Source organism: Nerophis ophidion, linkage group LG03 (assembly GCF_033978795.1).
Source record: "Nerophis ophidion isolate RoL-2023_Sa linkage group LG03, RoL_Noph_v1.0, whole genome shotgun sequence".
Lineage (NCBI taxonomy): Eukaryota > Metazoa > Chordata > Actinopteri > Syngnathiformes > Syngnathidae > Nerophis > Nerophis ophidion.
The window spans coordinates 80,745,840-80,766,439 of record NC_084613.1 but is presented as its reverse complement, the minus strand read 5'-3'; the positions used below and the strand labels follow the sequence as shown (position 1 = coordinate 80,766,439).

Below are 20,600 nucleotides of genomic sequence, written 5' to 3'. Positions count from 1 at the left end.
TTGTAGCATCCCGGAAGAGTTAGTGCTGCAAAGGGTAAGGGGTTCTGGGTATTTGTTCTGTGGTGTTTGTTGTGTTATGGTGCGGATGTTCTCCCGAAATGTGTTTGTCATTCTTGTTTGGTGTGGGTTCACATTGTGGTGCATAATTCTAACAGTGTTAAAGTTCTTTATACGGCAACCCTCAGTGTGACCTGTATGGCTGTTGCTGTTAGAGATACGTCCGACAATGGGGTTTTTTGCCGATATCCGATATTCCGATATTGTACAACTCTTAATTACCGATATCAACCGATACCGATATATACAGTCGTGGAATTAACACATAATTATGCCTAATTTTGTTGTGATACTTCCCCACCTTGAGACCTCCGAATTTGGGGGATGGGGGGGATGGGGGATGGGGTTTGGTGGTAGCGGGGGTGTATATTGTAGCGTCCCGGAAGAGTTAGTGCTGCAAGGGGTAAGGGGTTCTGGGTATTTGTTCTGTGGTGTCTCTTGTGTTATGGTGCGGATGTTCTCCCAAAATGTGTTTGTCATTCTTGTTTGGTGTGGGTTCACAGTGTGGCGCATATTTGTAACAGTGTTAAAGTTGTTTATACGGCCACCCTCAGTGTGACCTGTATGGCTGTTGCTGTTAGAGATACGTCCGATAATGTTTTTTTTGCCGATATCCGATATTCCGATATTGTACAACTCTTAATTACCGATATCAACCGATACCGATATATACAGTCGTGGAATTAACACATTGTTATGCCTAATTTTGTTGTGATGCTTCCCCACTTTGAGACCTACAAATTTGGGGGATGGGGGGAGAGGGGACGGGGGTTTGCTGGTATCGGGATGTATATTGTAGCGTCCCGGAAGAGTTAGTGCTGCAAGGGGTAAGGGGTTCTGGGTATTTGTTCTGTGGTGTTTCTTGTGTTATGGTGCGGATGTTCTCCCGAAATGTGTTTGTCATTCTTGTTTGGTGTGGGTTCACAGTGTGGTGCATAATTCTAACAGTGTTAAAGTTCTTTATACGGCCACCCTCAGTGTGACCTGTATGGCTGTTGCTGTTAGAGATACGTCCGATAATGGGTTTTTTTGCCGATATCCCAATATTGTACAACTCTTAATTACCGATATCAACCGATACCGATATACAGTCGTGGAATTAACACATAATTATGCCTAATTTTGTTGTGATGCGCCAAATCAACTCAGGTTATGTAAAAAAATGCCAACATGACACTGCCATATTTATTACTGAAGTCACAAAGTGCATTATTTTTTAAAACGGGCCTCAAAACAACAGCTTGGAATTTGGGACATGGTCTCCCTAAGAAAGCATGAGGAGGTTGGGGTGTGCGGGGTTAGGGGGGCAGGGGGTAGCCGGAAGAGGTAGTGCCGCAAGGGGTTCTGGGTATTTGTTCTGTTGTGTTTATGTTCTGTTACGGTGCGGATGTTCTCCCAAAATGTGTTTGTCATTCTTGTTTGGTGTGGGTTCACAGTGTGGCGCATATTTGTAACAGTGTTAAAGTTGTTTATACGGCCACCCTCAGTGTGACCTGTATGGCTGTTGCTGTTAGAGATATGTCCGATAATGGCTTTTTTGCCGATATCCGATATTCCGATATTGTCCAACTCTTAATTACCGATACCTATATAAACCGATACCGATATATACAGTCGTGCAATTAACACATTATTATGCCTAATTTTGTTGTGATGCCCCGCTGGATGCATTAAACAATGTAACAAGGTTTTCCAAAATAAATCAACTCAAGTTATGTAAAGAAAAATGCCAACATGGCACTGCCATATTCATTATTAAAGTCACAAAGTGCATTATTTTTTTAACGTGCCTCAAAACAGCAGCTTGGAATTTGGGTGGGCGGGCTTAGGGGGGCGAGGTTGAGGCAGGGTGTTGGGGGGTAGGGGGTAGCTGGAAGAGTTAGTGCTGCAAGGGGTTCTGGGTATTTGTTCTGTTGTGTTTATATTGTGTTACAGTGCGGTTGTTCTCCTGAAATGTGGTTGTCATTCTTGTTTGGTGTGGGTTCACAGTGTGGCGCATATTTGTAGCAGCGTTAAAGTTGTTTATACGGCCACCCTCAGTGTGACCTGTATGGCTGTTGTTGAAATTCGGGAGAATGGTTTCCCCAGGAGATTTTCGGGAGGGGCACTGAAATTCGGGAGTCTCCCGGAAAAACCGGGAGGGTTGGCAAATACGATAAGGAGTGGCATAAAACACGTCTTTCTGTGGCAGCGTCGGAGAAAGTTGTACATGCACACAAACAGGTGAGTCACATTCCACACAACGGTGAGTTCATGGGCCGCTGAAACGAGTAGGACAAAACGGCGCTGGCCAAATACTTTCCTCAGTGAAGCATGAACACAAACATATTAAACAGCGGGCTTTCTAACAATTGGGAATGTTTGTGTCCTCTTTGTCCTCCTACACAAAACATGTTACATCAAAAAACATGTATTTTTTTTCCGACCCCCGCCCGAATGAGTACGAGCATTACAGGAGACGTTTGTTTCAGGTGGACACCTGGATCAGCGGGGAGATGCGTGAAGCTCCAACAGGCCTCCGTCACGGCTGGTTCCACGGCGACAACCTGGCGCTCTTCGACGTGCAGAAGAGTCTGTCCAGCGGCACGCTGATGTCCATGGCGCTCTCCGTGGGCGTGGCTTTCGGCGTCATGGTGCTGACCACCTGGAACCTGGTCATCAGCCTGTTCGCCATCCTGTCCATCACCGGCACCATCTACGTCACCGACGGCCTCCTGGTGCTCCTGGGCTGGAAGCTGGACATCTTTGAGTCACTCACCATTTCTGTGGCAGTGGGGCTGTGCGTGGACTTCGCCGTGCATTACGGCGTGGCCTACAGGCTGGCCCCAGTGCCGGATCGCGGAGGGAAGGTGGTTTTCTCCCTCAGCCGGACAGGCTCGGCCATCGCCATGGCCGCCCTCACCACGTTCGTGGCCGGCGCTGCGATGATGCCCTCGAGCGTGGTGGCCTTCGTCCGGCTGGGCACCTTCATGATGGTGATCATGTGCACCAGCTGGGCTTTCGCCACCTTCTTCTTCCAGTCCCTGTGCCACTGCCTGGGGCCGCAGGGCAACTGTGGACAGATCCCGCTGCCCAAAAAACTGCAGTGTCGGGCTTTTTTTGAGGGCACAAACTAGAGCTGCGCTATTAATCTATTTTGCACTTTTTTGGGGAATCTTTCACAATCCCTATTCATTTTGACGCATTGTAATTTGTAATATGCGCAATGCCGCTAACTGGAGTCATCTATCACCACTGGAGTGGGGCGGTATAGCTCGGTTGGTAGAGTGGCCGTGCCAGCAACTTGAGGGTTGCAGGTTCGATTCCCGCTTCCGCCATCCTAGTCACTGCCGTTGTGTCCTTGGGCAAGACACTTTACCCACCTGCTCCCAGTGCCACCCACACTGGTTTAAATGGAACTTAGATATTGGGTTTCACTATGTAAAGCGCTTTGAGTCACTAGAGAAAAGCGCTATATAAAAATAATTCACTTCACTTCATCTCTCCAATAAAGTCCTCTAAAAACATCCAAAAACTGCCAACAATACTTCATTTAACCAAGTATTATTACAAACCCCGTTTCCATATGAGTTGGGAAATTGTGTTAGATGTAAATATAAACGGAATACAATGATTTGCAAATCCTTTTAAACCCATATTCAGTTGAATGCACTACAAAGACAAGATATTTGATGTTCAAACTCAAACTTTTTTTTTTTTTGCAAATGATAATTAACCTAGAATTTCATGGCTGCAACATGTGCCAAAGTAGTTGGGAAAGGGCATGTTCACCACTGTGTTACATCACATTTTCTTTTAACAACACTCAATAAACGTTTGGGAACTCCATCCATCCATTTCTACCGCTTATTCCCTTTGGGGTCACGGGGGTCGCTGGTGCTTATCTCAGCTACAATCGGGCGGAAGGCGGCGTACACCCTGTACAAGTCGCCACCTCATCGCGGCGTTTTGTAAAAAAAGAGTGCGGGTATTTTCCTGGCCCGCCTGCAATCCAGACCTGTCTCCCATCGAAAATGTTTGGCGCATTATAAAGCGTAAAATACGACAGCGGAGACCCCGGACTGTTGAACGACTGAAGCTCTACATAAAACAAGAATGGGAAATAATTCCATTTTCAAAGCTTCAACAATTAGTTTCCTCAGTTCCCAAACGTTTGAGTGTTGTTAAAAGAAAAGGTGATGTAACACAGTGGTGAATTTAAGTCTCACCTTAAAACTCATCTGTATACTCTAGCCTTTAAATAGACCTCCTTTTTAGACCAGTTGATCTGCCGCTTCTTTTCTTTTTTCTCCTATGTCCCCCCCCCTCCCTTGTGAAGGGGGTCCGGTCCGATGACCATGGATGAAGTACTGGCTGTCCAGAGTCGAGACCCAGGATGGACCGCTCGTCGGGACCCAGGATGGACCGCTCGCCTGTGTATTGGTTGGGGACATCTCTACGCTGCTGATCCGCCTCCGCTTGAGATGATTTCCTGTGGACGGGACTCTCGCTGCTGTCTTGGATCCGCTTGAACTGAACTCTCGCGGCTGTGTTGGAGCCACTATGGATTGAACTTTCACAGTATCATGTTAGACCCGCTCGACATCCATTGCTTTCGGTCCCCTAGAGGGGTTGCCCACATTTGAGGTCCTCTCCAAGGTTTCTCATAGTCAGCATTGTCACTGGCGTCCCACTGGATGTGAATTCTCCCTGCCCACTGGGTGTGAGTTTTCCTTGCCCTTTTGTGGGTTCTTCCGAGGATGTCGTAGTCGTAATGGTTTGTACAGTCCTTTGAGACATTTGTGATTTGGGGCTATATAAATAAACATTGATTGATTGATCGATTGAACATGCCCTTTCCCAACTACTTTGGCGCGTGTTGCATACATGAAATTCTAATTATTATTTGCAAAAAAAAAATAAAGTTTATGAGTTTGAACATCAAATATCTTGTCTTTTTCGTGCATTCAATTGAATATGGGTTGAAAAGGATTTGCAAATCATTGTATTGCGTTTATATTTACATCTAACACAATTTCCCAACTCATATGGAAACGGGGTTTGTAGTTGTGGTGTGTCAAAACTCAATTTGTCCCCAATTTTTTCATAGCCCAGTGAGGCAACACAAAAAGAGGACCTCCAGTGTGTGCCTATTACCAGAGTGAACTTGTCCTTCTTAATTTGTAAGGATTTTAGATAATGATTCCTCAAAATGTCAATTGTAGTGTACGCCCAAGTCTTGGCATTCCCCGAGATCAAAACCTGCGTGTCGGCGTTGATAAGTGCAGGTTTGATCTTGTTAGTCAGGGTATGTACCAATCTAGTAATAGTGGGTGGCTGATTATCTTTATTAATGTTTTTTAGATGATGCGTCATCGTGATGATATTTTGCATACATCTAACTTGCAGGCCGAAATAAGTGTCTTCGGGTAAACATCCATTCTGAATTTTGTTGCCTATAAAAATTATGTAATAATAATAATCAAATGGTTATACTTGCTCTTATGCTTTCTGAGCTCACTGTACATATCCTACTAAGTAAGACCTACACTGTTACAATGTTCATTTCTCAGATATAATTGTTCATGACTGAATTATGCTGATAGCAACCCAACCTAACCTATTATTGTAAATAATGTCAATAATTCAATGTATCTACTCTGATGATTAACTTGTGTGATGACTGTATTATGTTGATAGTATATATTTGTATCATTAATTGATTAACGTAGACCCTGACTTAAACAGTTGAAAAACCTATTTGGGTGTAACCATTTAGTGGTCAATTATAGGGAATATGTACTGAACTGTGCAATCTACCCATAAAAGTTTCAAATAAATCAATCAATGTTAACAAGGGGGAAATAATATAGGCTTCAGTGCAAAATAGTAATACATCTGACGTCTGCAACATCCAATTCAAAACAAAAATTCACCAATATAGCATTTCAAGTGCTGGTAAATAACTGTATCTTACAATAGATCTCACGTTAGCTTTAGTGTAATTTATAATATTTTGCAGAGCAATATCAGACAGTGGCAGAGTGCAGGGGGTCTGCTAACAGCTTCCGGTTTGCAGTCATATTTATAGACTTTTAGATACCAGCAGATGGCGCAAATGGACCTCATTGCATAACAAAACAATATATCAAAGTATTTTTTATACCCGTGTGTGTGTGTATATATATATATATATATATATATATATATATATATATATATATATATATATATATATATATATATATGTATATATATATGTGTATATATATATATGTGTATATATATGTCTTGATTGGATTATCCGGAGAATAGTGCTCGATACCGTGGTAGAGCGCAATATGTAGGTGTGGGAAAAAATCACAAGACTACTTCATCTCTACAGATCTGTTTCATGAGGGGTTCCCTCAATCATCAGGAGATTTTAATGGAAGCATTCACATACAATGGTTTATATAGAGCACAGAGTGGGTGGGTACAAGCAGGCGTAGGGTGTGGTGATTGGCTCATGTGTTACCTAGGAGGTGTTTCCGCCTGTGGCGGCATGTTGAAATGATTTCACTGCGCTTGTTGAGGGATGATAGCTCTGGATGATATATAATAAACAGTTTCTCTTTTAAGCATAGGTTGCATCTTTTATTACCACTGTTGTAAGGTGTGCTGGATGCAAGAATTTGCCATGTTATTGAATATTCAACATTATTGTCTTTGAGGTTCCAAATGTGTTTGCTGAGTTCTGTAGAATTCTGCAAAGTCTGGTTTCTAAAGGAGGCGTTGTGATTATTCCATCTTGTTTTGAATGCTCCTTCGGTTAATCCTACGTACGTGTCGGATGTGTTAATGTCCTTGCGTATTACCTTTGCTTGGTAAACGACTGATGTCTGTAAGCACCTTCCGTTGAGAGGGCAATCAGGTTTCTTGCGACAGTTACATTCATTATTGGTTCCAGAGTCGTTTAGTCTGGGGGTAGGCAGTCCTTTTGCAATTGCTTTGTTGTGGTTTGAAATGATTTGTTGCATGTTATTCATACAGCTGTAGCTCAATTTAATGTTGTTCTTGTTGAATATTTTTCTTAGGGTGTTGCCTTTGGGGAAGTGTTTGTCGATCAGAGTGAGGAACTTGCGGCCGATGTTGGTTGAGACGTTTTTGCTGAATGGCGGATTGTACCAGATGATGTTGTTTCGTTTTCTGCTCTTTTTTGGTTGGTTTCCTGGGGTGGGTTCATAGGTGAGGGTGAAGTTGTATCCGCTTTCATCAAGTGCTTTCTGGTACGGGGGGGTTGTTTGGTCGAATTCAGCTTTGCTGGATGACAGCATCGATAGCCTTTTATTAATTCCGGTAGGTATTCTTTTCGTGGTGGTGGGTGGGTGGTTGCTGTCGTGGTGCACGTATTGGAGTGTTGTGTTGGGTTTCGTGAATGGTTGGTAGCTGTTATTTCTCAGGTTGAAAGTGACGTCGAGGAAGTTGACGGTTTGCTTGTTGGCTTCAATCGTGATCCGTAGGCCGTTTTCTTTGAAGATTTGGCATATGCGCTTCTTGGTGTTCTCGCTGCTCCTTGGCGAGGCGCGGCACACTGCCAGTCCATCATCACGGTAAATACCAAGGTTCAGGTTGAGGCTAGCAAGCTGGGAGAGGAGGAAACTCCCAACGAGTTCGCACGTTTCTGCTCCGTCAAAACTCCCCATAGTAACGTCAAATGTTGAATTGTTCTTTTTTTGCCATGGTGTACTGTTGTGGATGAGTATGGAGTTCTTTGCGTGGATGATGATGTTTCTTTCGTTGCCTGTGATTGAGTCGTAGTCCGAGGCGAAGTTTAGTGCTTGGGTCAGTAGGTCTTGCGTGATGGAAGGGTAAAATTCTTCGATGTCGAAGGAGATAAAGTTGTGTTGTTGTTTGTCTTGGATGTTGTTGAACCATTTGATTACTGCTGCTGTATTTCTCCATTGGTTGAGTGGTGTTTTGTCCTTGATTTTTGCGTTGATTCTGTCCAGGATTATTTTGCTGATTTTTCCTATTTCGGATTTAGTTGGGTTTATTAGTCGGCATGTTGGGTTATTTGCGAAGTTGGGTTTGTGGTCCTTCAGTGTGATGAATGCTTCTTTGTTGGCTGTGGCGTCCACCCTGTCCTCAATGTCCAGTTCGGTTGCGATCCGCTTGTTTTCCAGGTGGATGTTCTGTAAAGTGTTGGGTTGCGCTTTTTTGTATGATTTGGTGATGCTTTTGTCCAGTAAAGAGTTATGTTCTGGTATGTCCATTCTGTAGAAGTTTGTGGTTTTATCGGCGGCTATGATGAGGTTGCTTACTTTCTTGATGTGCTCCGTGTCATTTTTCAGCTTGGTGAGGAATGGGTTGCCGGCTGGCTTAAATTTGACTGATTGTATCATTTTGAGCATGTCGTTCTCAAAGTCCTTTAATTCCTTGACTGTGGGTGGGTTCTTGGTAGATTTGAATCCGTAAGTTTCCTTTTGCGTTCCTTTTGTTTCAGGGTGGAGGAAAAAGTGTGCTTTCCACCGCATCCTTCTTAGGAAGTGTTCCGTCTTTTCTATGAGTCTTTGCTTGTAGTCCTTCTGCGCGGGTATGGGAATGTTCTTCGTGGAGTAGTCGATGCTGAACTTTTCCATTTCGGATCGTCGTACAGTGCTCAACAAATGTCAATTTGGAGCGGAATATGTCTTGATTGGATTATCCGGAGAATAGTGCTCGATACCGTGGTAGAGCGCAATATGTAGGTGTGGGAAAAAATCACAAGACTACTTCATCTCTACAGATCTGTTTCATGAGGGGTTCCCTCAATCATCAGGAGATTTTAATGGAAGCATTCACATACAATGGTTTATATAGAGCACAGAGTGGGTGGGTACAAGCAGGCGTAGGGTGTGGTGATTGGCTCATGTGTTCGTCGTTTACCAAGCAAAGGTAATACGCAAGGACATTAACACATCCGACACGTACGTAGGATTAACCGAAGGAGCATTCAAAACAAGATGGAATAATCACAACGCCTCCTTTAGAAACCAGACTTTGCAGAATTCTACCGAACTCAGCAAACACATTTGGAACCTCAAAGACAATAATGTTGAATATTCAATAACATGGCAAATTCTTGCATCCAGCACACCTTACAACAGTGGTAATAAAAGATGCAACCTATGCTTAAAAGAGAAACTGTTTATTATATATCATCCAGAGCTATCATCCCTCAACAAGCGCAGTGAAATCATTTCAACATGCCGCCACAGGCGGAAACACCTCCTAGGTAACACATGAGCCAATCACCACACCCTACGCCTGCTTGTACCCACCCACTCTGTGCTCTATATAAACCATTGTATGTGAATGCTTCCATTAAAATCTCCTGATGATTGAGGGAACCCCTCATGAAACAGATCTGTAGAGATGAAGTAGTCTTGTGATTTTTTCCCACACCTACATATGTGTATATATATATATATATATATATATATATATATATATATATATATATATATATATATGTATATGTATATATATATATAGTTTCCAAATATAATTTGAAATGTGGACTCGTCAGACCACAGAACACCTTTCCACTTTGCATCAGTCCATCTTAGGTGAGCTCGGGCTCCAGCCAAGCCGGCGGCATTTCAGGATATTGTTAATAAATGGGTTTGGCTTTGCATAGCAGAGTTTTAACTTGCACTTACAGATGTAGCGACCAACTGTAGTTACTGACAGTGGTTTTATGAAGTGTTCCTGAGCCCATGTGATGATATCCTTTACACACTGATGTCGGTTTTTGATGCAGTACCGCCTGAGGGATCGAGGGACCTGAGGGATACCATGAATTGATTAACGTGGACCCCGACTTAAACAAGTTGAAAAACTTATTCGGGTGTTACCATTTAGTGGTCAATTGTACGGAATATGTACTGTACTGTGCAAACTACTAATAAAAGTATCAATCAATCAAAAGTCCATAATATCATCGCTTACGTGCAGTGATTTCTCCAGATTCTCTGAACTTTTTAAAGATTTTACAGACCGTAGATGGTAAAATCCCTAAATTCCTTGCAATAGCTCGTTGAGAAATGTTGTTCTAAAACTATTCGACAATTTGCTTACAAAGTGGTAACCCCCGCCCCATCCTTCTTTGGGAATTACTTAACATTTCATGGAAGCTGCTTTTATATCCAAACATGGCACCTGTTCCCAATTAGCCTGCACACCTGTGGGATGGTCCATATAAGTGTTTGATGAGCATTCCTCAACTTTATCAGTATTTATTGCCACCTTTCCCAACTTCTTTGTCACGTGTTGCTGGCATCAAATTTTAAAGTTAATGGATATTTGCGAGAAAAAAAAATGTTTATCAGTTTGAACATCAAATATGTTGTCTTTGTAGCATGAATATGGGTTGAAAAGGATTTGCAAATCATTGTATTCTGTTTATATTTACATCCAACACAATTTCCCAACTCATATGGAAATGGGATTTGTATATATATATCCTTCCATCCATCCATCCATCCATTTTCTACCGCTTATTCCCTTCGGGGTCATAGGGGGCGCTTGTGCCTATCTCAGCTACAATCGGGCGGAAGGCGGGGTACACCCTGGACAAGTCGCCACCTCATCGACGGGCCAACACAGATAGACAGACAACATTCACACTCACATTCACACACTAGGGCCAATTTAGTGTTGCCAATCAACCTATCCCCAGATGCATGTCTTTGGAGGTGGGAGGAAGCCGGAGTACCCGGAGGGAACCCACGCAGTCACGGGGAGAACATGCAAACTCCACACAGAAAGATCCCGAGCCCGGGATTGAACCCAGGACTATTCAGGACCTTCGTATTGTGAGGCAGACGCACTAACCCCTCTACCACAACCTTGCTGCCATATATATATATATATATATATATATATATATATATATATATATATATATATATATATATAATATATATATATATATATATATATATATATATATATATATATATATATATATATATTTATATATATATATATATATATTTATTTATATATATATATATATATATTTATATATATATATATATATATATTTATATATATATATATATATATATATATATATATATATATATATATATATGTGTATATATATATGTACATTGGACTATGACGTTAACATAACGCATTTGTTATGGCTGTGTTAGAATTTTAAAAAATGAAAATGTTTTTTTTGTTGTTTTTTTTTTTTTACTTTTATTTATAAATTTCAACATTTACAAACAAACCGACGAGAAACAAAGATAAAAATAAGTGAAAAAACAGTACAAAATAAAACAGCCCCAGGGTGTTGTAGATTCAAAATAACTAAAATAGAATAGAAAAAAAGTATATATATTGGGAATTACTTAACATTTCATGGAAGCTGCTTTTATATCCAAACATGGCACCTGTTCCCAATTAGCCTGCACACCTGTGGGATGGTCCATATAAGTGTTTGATGAGCATTCCTCAACTTTATCAGTATTTATTGCCACCTTTCCCAACTTCTTTGTCACGTGTCAAGAGAGTTGACATACAGTAAGAAAGGACTCCATATATATATATATATATATATATATATATATATATATATATATGTATAGGCTCACTCAATTTCAGTAAAAAAATTACATTTGGAACACAGCATCATCGTTTCACAGCTTTTATAGATTTTGTAGATTCAAAGTAACTAAAATAGAATAGAAAAAAAGTATATACATATATATATATATATATTTTTTTTTTCGTATATATATATATATATATATATGTATTCAACAAAATGCAAAGCCATAGGCTCACTCAATTTCAGTAAAAAACTTAAATTTGGAACACAGCATCATCGTTTTCACAGCTTTTTTGTTGTTAGAGGTAGAGAGTGTTTTAATGTAGAATTGTAAATCTTTTTTCTAAAGGAAAAATGACGAAATGTTCCAGGTTACTGTTCACTTTCAAGACGTAAACATAACCACGTGATTAAACCCGGAAGTAAATCATTATTGCTGACGTCACACATCTGTAATTAGTGGCGGGTCGGAGAATCAAGATGGACGCCATTCGAAACACTCGTTGCGGTTAAAAACACTTATGTTTTAAAGACAGAATTAAAACAAATAATAATAATTTTTGCGGTCAAAAACACTTACATATGTTTGAAGAACAGAATTAAAAAAAATTTGTGAACGTATTCGTCAAATAGAAAAATCGCATGGTTCGCTAATAATCGCCGTCACCGAACTAACTAACCTATTTAAATCACAAAGAGGGAGAAGTTATGGTAAGAAATATATTCTTCCACCTGATTTCAAGACTGGGAGGCGGGGTTTAACCTCTCCTTTCCACCGGAGAGGGGAGGTCGAAGCACGGAGCCCCGACCCCGCCTCCTCCACTCCGCTCTTGTCGGGCCGTCAATGTGCAGATTGACCCGCAGAGTCACCTCCTCCACACCGGCGCTGCTCACCTGGCGAGGTCTTCTTCCAGCGGTCACCAGACCACAGGTACGCCGCGGACCCAACGGAGAACCGCGCTCTCCTTTTGTAAACCGCCGGGTCTCCTCTTTGTTTCCACGACTGTTTTAAAGGGACATTTCTTCCACGACAGCGAGGGGGGGAAACATGACCGAGCAAGGCAAGAGGGTGCTGCTGGCGGCGGTGGACGTTCTTTCCGTCTTCATTGGTGAGTTGTTTCAAAAGTCTTGGTGTGTAAACAAACGCGAGGTGGAAAACAAAACACTGTGACGCGTGTGATTGCTCAACACCAAAGCACATGGTTTATTATCATATTTCACCTTCAAACAAGTTGCACCATGCAGAAAAAACATGCAATTGCAGACAGGAGTTGTTCCACTCAGTGTTGGAGAACAAGTCATCTATGGTCGCTATCTTGTTCAAACAAGCCATGTTGTTTCCCAACACAGACTTAGAAAGAATGCTCCAGGATCTACTATACTGTTCTAACTTCTCCCAAAATAATCTTATCTAAACCACCTAAGTATGTTGGATATAGAGAACATATATGTTCTCTATATCCAACATAAATAAAAGGTTTGTATACAAACCCTTTATTTATTGAGTCAAATATTAAAGCTCGATGATTTGGTAAAATTGCAAACAGCTAAAATGATGTACAAAGCAAATTATAACCTGCTACCAAAGAATGTACAAGAATTATTCTCAATTAATCCAACTTTTTTTTATTGACTTTTTCACATATACAGAAAAAAGGTGCAAGTCGAAACAGTACAATTTTAAAGTCAGCGAATTCTTCATACCTTTACCCCTAAAACGGGCTTCACGGTGGAAGAGGGGTTAGTGCGTCTGCCTCACAATACGAAGTTCCTGCAGTCCTGGGTTCAAATCCAGGCTCGGGATCTTTCTGTGTGGAGTTTGCATGTTCTCCCCGTGAATGCGTGGGTTCCCTCCGGGTACTCCGGCTTCCTCCCACCTCCAAAGACATGCACCTGGGGATAGGTTGATTGGCAACACTAAAGTGGCCCTAGTGTGTGAATGTGAGTGTGAATGTTGTCTGTGTTGTTGTGTTGTCTGTGTTGGCCCTGCGATGAGGTGGCGACTTGTCCAGGGTGTACCCGGCCTTTCGCCCGATTGTAGCTGAGATAGGCGCCAGCGCCCCCCGTGACCCCGAAAGGGAATAAGCGGTAGAAAATGGATGGATGGATTTACCCCTAAAACCACCCACTCACTCACCCATCCACCCCACTCAGGTCGAACCAACCAGGGACACATGGCACAAACAACAAGTAAGACGACAAAGACACACACATTCACACATACACCCATACAAGACCAAAAACAGAAAGGGACTAAAAGGAGAGAGAAAGGGGGAAAAAAAATAAAAAAAATAAATAATAATACTACTAAATAAAAGGGAGATTATTCCTCATCTGCGTCTGGACATAAGTCAAGAGAGTTGACATACAGTAAGAAAGGACTCCATGAACTTTCAAACACTTGAGCAGAGCCATTTAGTGAAAACCTAAGTTTTTCCAATTTTAAATTGTAAAGAACCTCTTTAATCCAACGGCCGTGTGATGGGGGGGTGAGCCAGCTTCCAATTGAACAAGATCAGTCGCCTGGCCAGCAAGGTCGTAAAAGCCACAACACGTTTTAGTGGCACATGGCATGTGCTATCAGGGCATATGCCGAAAATGGCTGACAATGGGTTGGAGGGAAAGTTTTGACCGTATGCCTTTCCGATAGTGTCAAAAATGTCCTCCCAAAAGGAACATAATTTAGAGCAAGACCAGAACATATGGACATGATCAGCCGGAGATTGTTTGCATCTATTACAGGTATTGCTAACAGTGGGGTAGATTTTGGATAGTTTTGCATTAGTGTAGTGAATTTTATGGATTACTTTGCACTGGATAAGACCATGACGGGCACAAATCAAGGAGGAGTGGACCAGTTTCAGGGCAGAGTTCCAGAGTTTATCAGATATGTTGATGTTAAGATCGCTCTCCCACGAGGCTTTTATCACCGATAAAGAGTTTGGAGCAATTGAGCTTAAGGAGGTATATATCACAGAGATACATTTTTTATGATTTGGGCTCAGAGATAGCAATGTATCTATAAGAGTTTCCGGGGGACGATTTGGGAAGTGTGGGAACTGCTTCTTTACGAAGTCCCTCACCTGAAAGAAACGAGAAAGGTGGGAGTTTGGCAAATCGTATTTGGAAGAAAGTTCAGCGAAGGATGAGAACACACCGTCTGTATAGAGGTCTTCCACAGTGGTGATACCGTGATCGTGCCAGGTCATAAATGCGGAGTCGCTACGGTAAGGTTTAAATAATTGTTTTTTAAGTAGCGGAGTCAAAATAGATGGGCAATTATTCTCAATTAAAGAGGAGAAATATAACCCTAGAGGAATATCTAATTTACAACATTTGTATGCATGTACAACACTTAAAACCTTTAGCATATCAGTATGTGGAATTAAATTATGGAATGGATTAAGTAAAAAAGTGAAACATTGTACTGATATGATCCAGTTTAAAGGCCTGCTGAAATGAGATTTTCTTATTTAAACGGGGATAGCAGGTCCATTCTATGAGTCATACTTGATCATTTCGTGATATTGCCATCTTTTTGCTGAAAGGATTTAGTAAAGAAAATCGACGACAAAGTTCGCAACATTTGGTTGCTCTTAAAAAAGCCCTGCCGTGACGTCACGGATTGTCGGACTCCTCACATCCACCCATTGATTACAATCATGGACGCCAGCAGCGTGAGCGATTCTCACCGAGAAAGCGACAATTTCCCCATTAATTGGAGCAAGGATGAAAGATTTGTGTTCGAGGATATTGATAGCGACGGACAAGAAAAAAAAAAAAGCGACAGCCCTGGGCGACGGCAGTGTGAGCTTTTCAGATGTAATTAGACACATGTACTAGGATAATTCTGGAAGATCCCTTATCTGCTTATTGTTTTAATAGTGTTTTAGTGAGATTTTAAAGAGTGTAAAGACATACATCGAGGTCGGATGGCTACGTTGAACACACTGTGTCTCAGAGAGAAGCCAAGGGGCCACGCTCACAGCTGCTGCAGAACGACGAATAATCCACCGATGTCTTCGGTAAGATATATACCGTATTTCCTTGAATAGCCGCCGGGCATGTAATATGCGCCTGCCTTGAATTACTGCCGGGTAAAACTGGCTCCCCAAATTAATAAGCGCATGACTCTCCCCCTGCCGACATTTTCAAAATGGTGGAGGAGTTTGTTTTGCTTTGACAGTGTGTAAACCAGGGGTCTTGTTCCAAAGCCATACAGATCACACTAATGGTTGTGATATAAACAACTTTATCACTCTTAATAATATGCGCCACACTCTGTGAACCCACACCAAACATTTCTGGAGAGCATTGGCTCTGTAACACATTATAAACGCAACATAACACTTACCCAGAATGCAATGCATCCACGACTCCTGGCTACACCATACACTCGCTGGCACCAAAACCCGCCCCCCTCCTCCCCTCTTCTCCGTGCGTTGGTTGAGGTGGGCGGGGTTGGGGGCACGTGTATAATACAGCCAAGAGTCACGGATGCACGGCATTATGGGTAATCCCTATGCTGCGTTTATAATGTGCCACAGAGCCAATGCTCTCCAGAAATGTGCTTGGTTAGGGTTCACAGAGTGTGGCGCATATTATTAAGAGTTTTAAAGTTGTTTATATCACAATCATCAGTGTAAAATGTATGGCTGTTGATCAATTAACTATGCATTGCAATCTCGTACACGAAGTAGCGAAATGCATGAGTCTGGCCGGCACGCAGACAGCATGGCGTAAAAGTGGGCGTGATGACATGCTGTAGAGCAGTGGTCCCCAACCACCGGGCCGCGGATGCAGAATAATTTTTTAATATTATTATTTTTTATCACACTCAGTTTTTTACTGCATGCCATTGATAAGCGCAGGGGTGAGAAGAGGTTTTAAAATTATTAGCGCCTGCTTACTTTTACCGCATGCCTTGAATAAGCGCAGGAGTGAGAAGAGGTTTTAAATGAATTGGCGCCCCGGCGGCTAATCAAGGAAATACGGTATCACAATTTCCCCATCCAAAAACATGCTGGTTGACGTAGAGAAAACATGTTAGCTTGACCGCTCTGCTTTCACAACAAACAAACGCCGGCTGGGTCTCGATGCTAAAGACAGCTGGAATCCACCGCTATCCACCATCAACATTGTTTTTTATAGTCTCCATTATTAAATGAACACATTAGCAAAAGATTCAGCAACACAGATGTCCAAAATACTGTATAATTATGCGGTTAAAGCAGACAACTTTTAGCTCTGTGTGTGCGCAGCGCTAATATTTCATCACAGTCATCATTCCGCGACGTTTTCAACAAGAAACTCCCGGGAAATTTAAAATTGCAATTTAGCAAACTAAAAAGGCCGTATTGGCATGTGTTGCAATGTTAATATTTCATCATTGATATATAAACTATCAGACTGCGTGGTCGGTAGTAGTGGGTTTCAGTAGGCCTTTAAGAGGCTGTTAGAATTAATAGTGCTTACAAAGTACAAAGAAGAAGAACTATGAGAAACACTTTCAACCTTATTGAAAATAAGATATTCTTCATCTCAGTATGTTAATAACGACTGAATTAATCAAGTACATATTACAAAACTGTTGTGTTACTCATTCACGGATGTCAATTTACTATTTTGCTGTAAAGAAGGTCAGTGAATGAATGTATATATTTGTGAATGCTCTGACGTGGGAAAGGGGTAGGATTAAATAACCTTCGCGTCCTTCTACTCCTTTTCGGACATGATGTATTGTGAAATTATATCAAATTGCCTGATGTATAATGTTGTAGATATGTCATGTTTGAAATAAACTAGGAAAGAAAGAAAGAAGAATTACTTGATTTGTATTGATGCACCATCTAATAAACATGTGATCACTGATTAGAGCAGTGTTTTTCAACCACTGTGTGTGCCGGGGGGATACAGTCTGGTTTGCCGTGGGAGATGATCTAATTTCAACTATTTGGGTTAGAATAATTTTTTTGCAAACCAGTAAATATAGTCTGAAAATGGTGTGTTGTTGTTGAGTGGTCGGTGCTGTCTAGAGCAGTGGTTCTCAAATGGGGGTACTTGAAGGTATGCCAAGGGGTACGTGAGATTTTTAAAAAATATTCTAAATATAGCAACAATATGAAAATCCTTTATAAACATATTTATTCAATCAATCAATCAATCAATGTTTACTTATATAGCCCTAAATCACTAGTGTCTCAAAGAGCTGCACAAACCACTACGACATCCTCGGTAGGCCCACATAAGGGCAAGGAAAACTCACACCCAGTGGGACATCGGTGACAATAATGACCCAGTGGGACGTCGGTGACAATGATGACTATGAGAACCTTGGAGAGGAGGAAAGCAATGGATGTCGAGCGGGTCTAACATGATACTGTGAAAGTTCAATCCATAATGGATCCAACACAGTCGCGAGAGTCCAGTCCAAAGCGGAGCCAACACAGCAGCGAGAGTCCCGTTCACAGCGGAGCCAGCAGGAAACCATCCCAAGCGGAGGCGGATCAGCAGCGCAAAGATGTCCCCAGCCGATACACAGGCGAGCAGTACATGGCCACCGGATCGGACCGGACTCCCTCCACAAAGGAGAGTGGGACATAGAAGAAAAAGAAAAGAAACGGCAGATCAACTGGTCTAAAAAGGGAGTCTATTTAAAGGCTAGAGTATACAAATGAGTTTTAAGGTGAGACTTAAATGCTTCTACTGAGGTGGCATCTCGAACTGTTACTGGGAGGGCATTCCAGAGTACTGGAGCCCGAAATGAAAAAGCTCTACAGCCCGCAGACTTTTTTTGGGCTTTGGGAATCACTAATAAGCCGGAGTCCTTTGAACGCAGTATTATTGAATAATACCTCAACAAAATATGAATGTAAGTTCATAAACTGTGAAAAGAAATGCAACAATGCAATATTCAGTGTTGACAGCTAGATTTTTTTGTGGACATGATCCATAAATATTGATATTAAAGATTTCTTTTTTTGTGAACAAATGTTTAGAATGAAGTTGATGAATCCAGATGGATCTCTATTACAATCCCCAAAGAGGGCACTTTAAGTTGATGATTACTTCTATGTGTAGAAATCTTTATTTATAATTGAATCACTTGTTTATTTTTCAACAAGTTTTTAGTTATATTTATATCTTTTTTTCCAAATAGTTCAAGTTAAACCACTACAAATGAGCAATATTTTGCACTGTTATACAATATAATAAATCAGAAACTGATGACATAGTGATGTATTTTACTTCTTTATCTCTTTTTTTCAACCAAAAATGCTTTGCTCTGATTACGGGGTACTTGAATTACAAAAATGTTCCCAGGGGGTACATCACTGAAAAAAGGTTGAGAACCACTGGTCTAGAGTTCGGCAGAGTGACCGTGTCATACTCTTCAATAGGTGGCAGCTTTGTAGATGTCGGAAACAGCGGGAGGTAGTGTGAAGGTAAAAAAGGAGTCTAATACTTAAATCAAAAATAAACAAAAGGTGAGTGCCCCTAAGAAAAGGCATTGAAGCTTAGGGAAGGCTATGCAGAACAAAACTAAGACTGAACTGGCTACAAAGTAAAGAAAAACAGAATGCTGGACGACAGCAAGGACTTACTGTAGAGCAAAGACGGCATCCACAATGTACATCCGAACATGACATGACAATCAACAATGTGCCCACAAAGAAGGATAAAAACCTCTGAAATATTCTTGATTGATAAAAACAAAGTAGATGCTGGAAAATATCGCTTAAAGGAAGACATTAAACTGCTACAGGAAAATACCCAAAAATAAAAAGAAATAACTATTAAAATTGGAAAGCAAGACAAGAAGTAAAACACTACACAACTCCAAATAAGTCACGGTGTGATGTGACAGGTGGTGACGGTACACCTACTTTTAGACAAGAACTATATTGATGCATGCTTGGTTACGGTTTAAAGTCATATCCAACAATTGCAACAACGACTTTTTACTGTCAACTGAGTTTTGTTTTTTAATAATTTCTGTTAGTAGTGTGCCATCGGATTTTTTCAACGCAAAAAATGTGCCTTGGCACAAAAAAGGTTGAAAAGCACTAGTCTAAGGCTCGGCAGAGTAACCTTGTCATACTCTTCCATATCAGTAGGTGGCAGCTTTGTAGATGTCGGAAACAGCGGAAGGCAGCGTGCAGGTAAAAAAGAAGTCTAATGCTTAAACCAAAAATAAACAAAAGGTGAGTGCCCCTAGGAAAAGGCATTGACGCTTAGGGTAGACTATGCAGAACAAAACTACAACTGAACTGGCTACAAAGTAAAGAAAAACAGAATGCTGGACAACAGCAAGACTTACTGTTGAGCAAAGCAAAGCAAAAAATTAATCACAATAGCAGTAGTTTCAGCACATTGTTTATACAAGTCAAGTCAAAACAATACTTGAGGATGAACCTCCGGAGGTCGCTCAACATTACGATAATCAAAATCTCGTATTTTAACACAAATTGACTATACTTACATTTTATGGCAAATGGTAAATGGGTTGTACAGTATTTTTCGGACTATTAGTCGCAGTTTTTTTCATAGTTTGGCCGGGGGTGCGACTTATACTCGGGAGCGACTTATGTGTGAAATTATTAACACATTACCGTATAATATCAAATAATATTATTTAGTTCATTCACGTAAGGGACTAAATATATAAGATTTCATCAGATTTAGCAATTAGGAGTGACAGATTGTTTGGTAAACATATAGCATGTTCTATATGTTATAGTTATTTGAATGACTCTTACCATAATATGTTACGTTAACATAACATAACATGTCATATAACGTACACTTATTCAGCCTGTTGTCCACTATTCTTTATTTATTTTAAATTGCCTTTCAAATGTCTATTCTTGGTGTTGAGTTTCATCAAATAAATTTCTCCAAAAAATGCGACTTATACTCAGTGCGATTTATATATGTTTTTTTCCTTCTTTATTATGCATTTTCGGCCGGTGCGACTTAT

General features: G+C 41.0%; 2 protein-coding genes across 3 annotated transcripts in view; both read left to right on the top strand.

Moving 5' to 3' along the window:
* The window catches only part of LOC133548861 (protein dispatched homolog 1-like), a 42,875-nt gene extending 39,347 nt beyond the window's left edge, over positions 1-3,528 (top strand). Inside the window, exon 9 of the mRNA XM_061893797.1 lies at positions 2,529-3,528. Coding sequence (XP_061749781.1) covers positions 2,529-3,173 — 645 coding nt within the window. The 3' untranslated portion in view covers positions 3,174-3,528. The remainder of the gene's footprint in view (positions 1-2,528) is intronic.
* An 8,585-nt stretch (positions 3,529-12,113) lies between these two features.
* The window catches only part of LOC133550107 (phospholipid phosphatase 2-like), a 72,587-nt gene continuing 64,100 nt past the window's right edge, over positions 12,114-20,600 (top strand). Inside the window, exons 1-2 of one of the 2 annotated variants that reach the window (XM_061896181.1) lie at positions 12,114-12,551; positions 12,635-12,729. In XM_061896181.1, coding sequence (XP_061752165.1) covers positions 12,669-12,729 — 61 coding nt within the window. In that variant the 5' untranslated portion in view covers positions 12,114-12,551; positions 12,635-12,668. The remainder of the gene's footprint in view (positions 12,552-12,634; positions 12,730-20,600) is intronic. The other variant, XM_061896180.1, reaches the window with a different exon arrangement.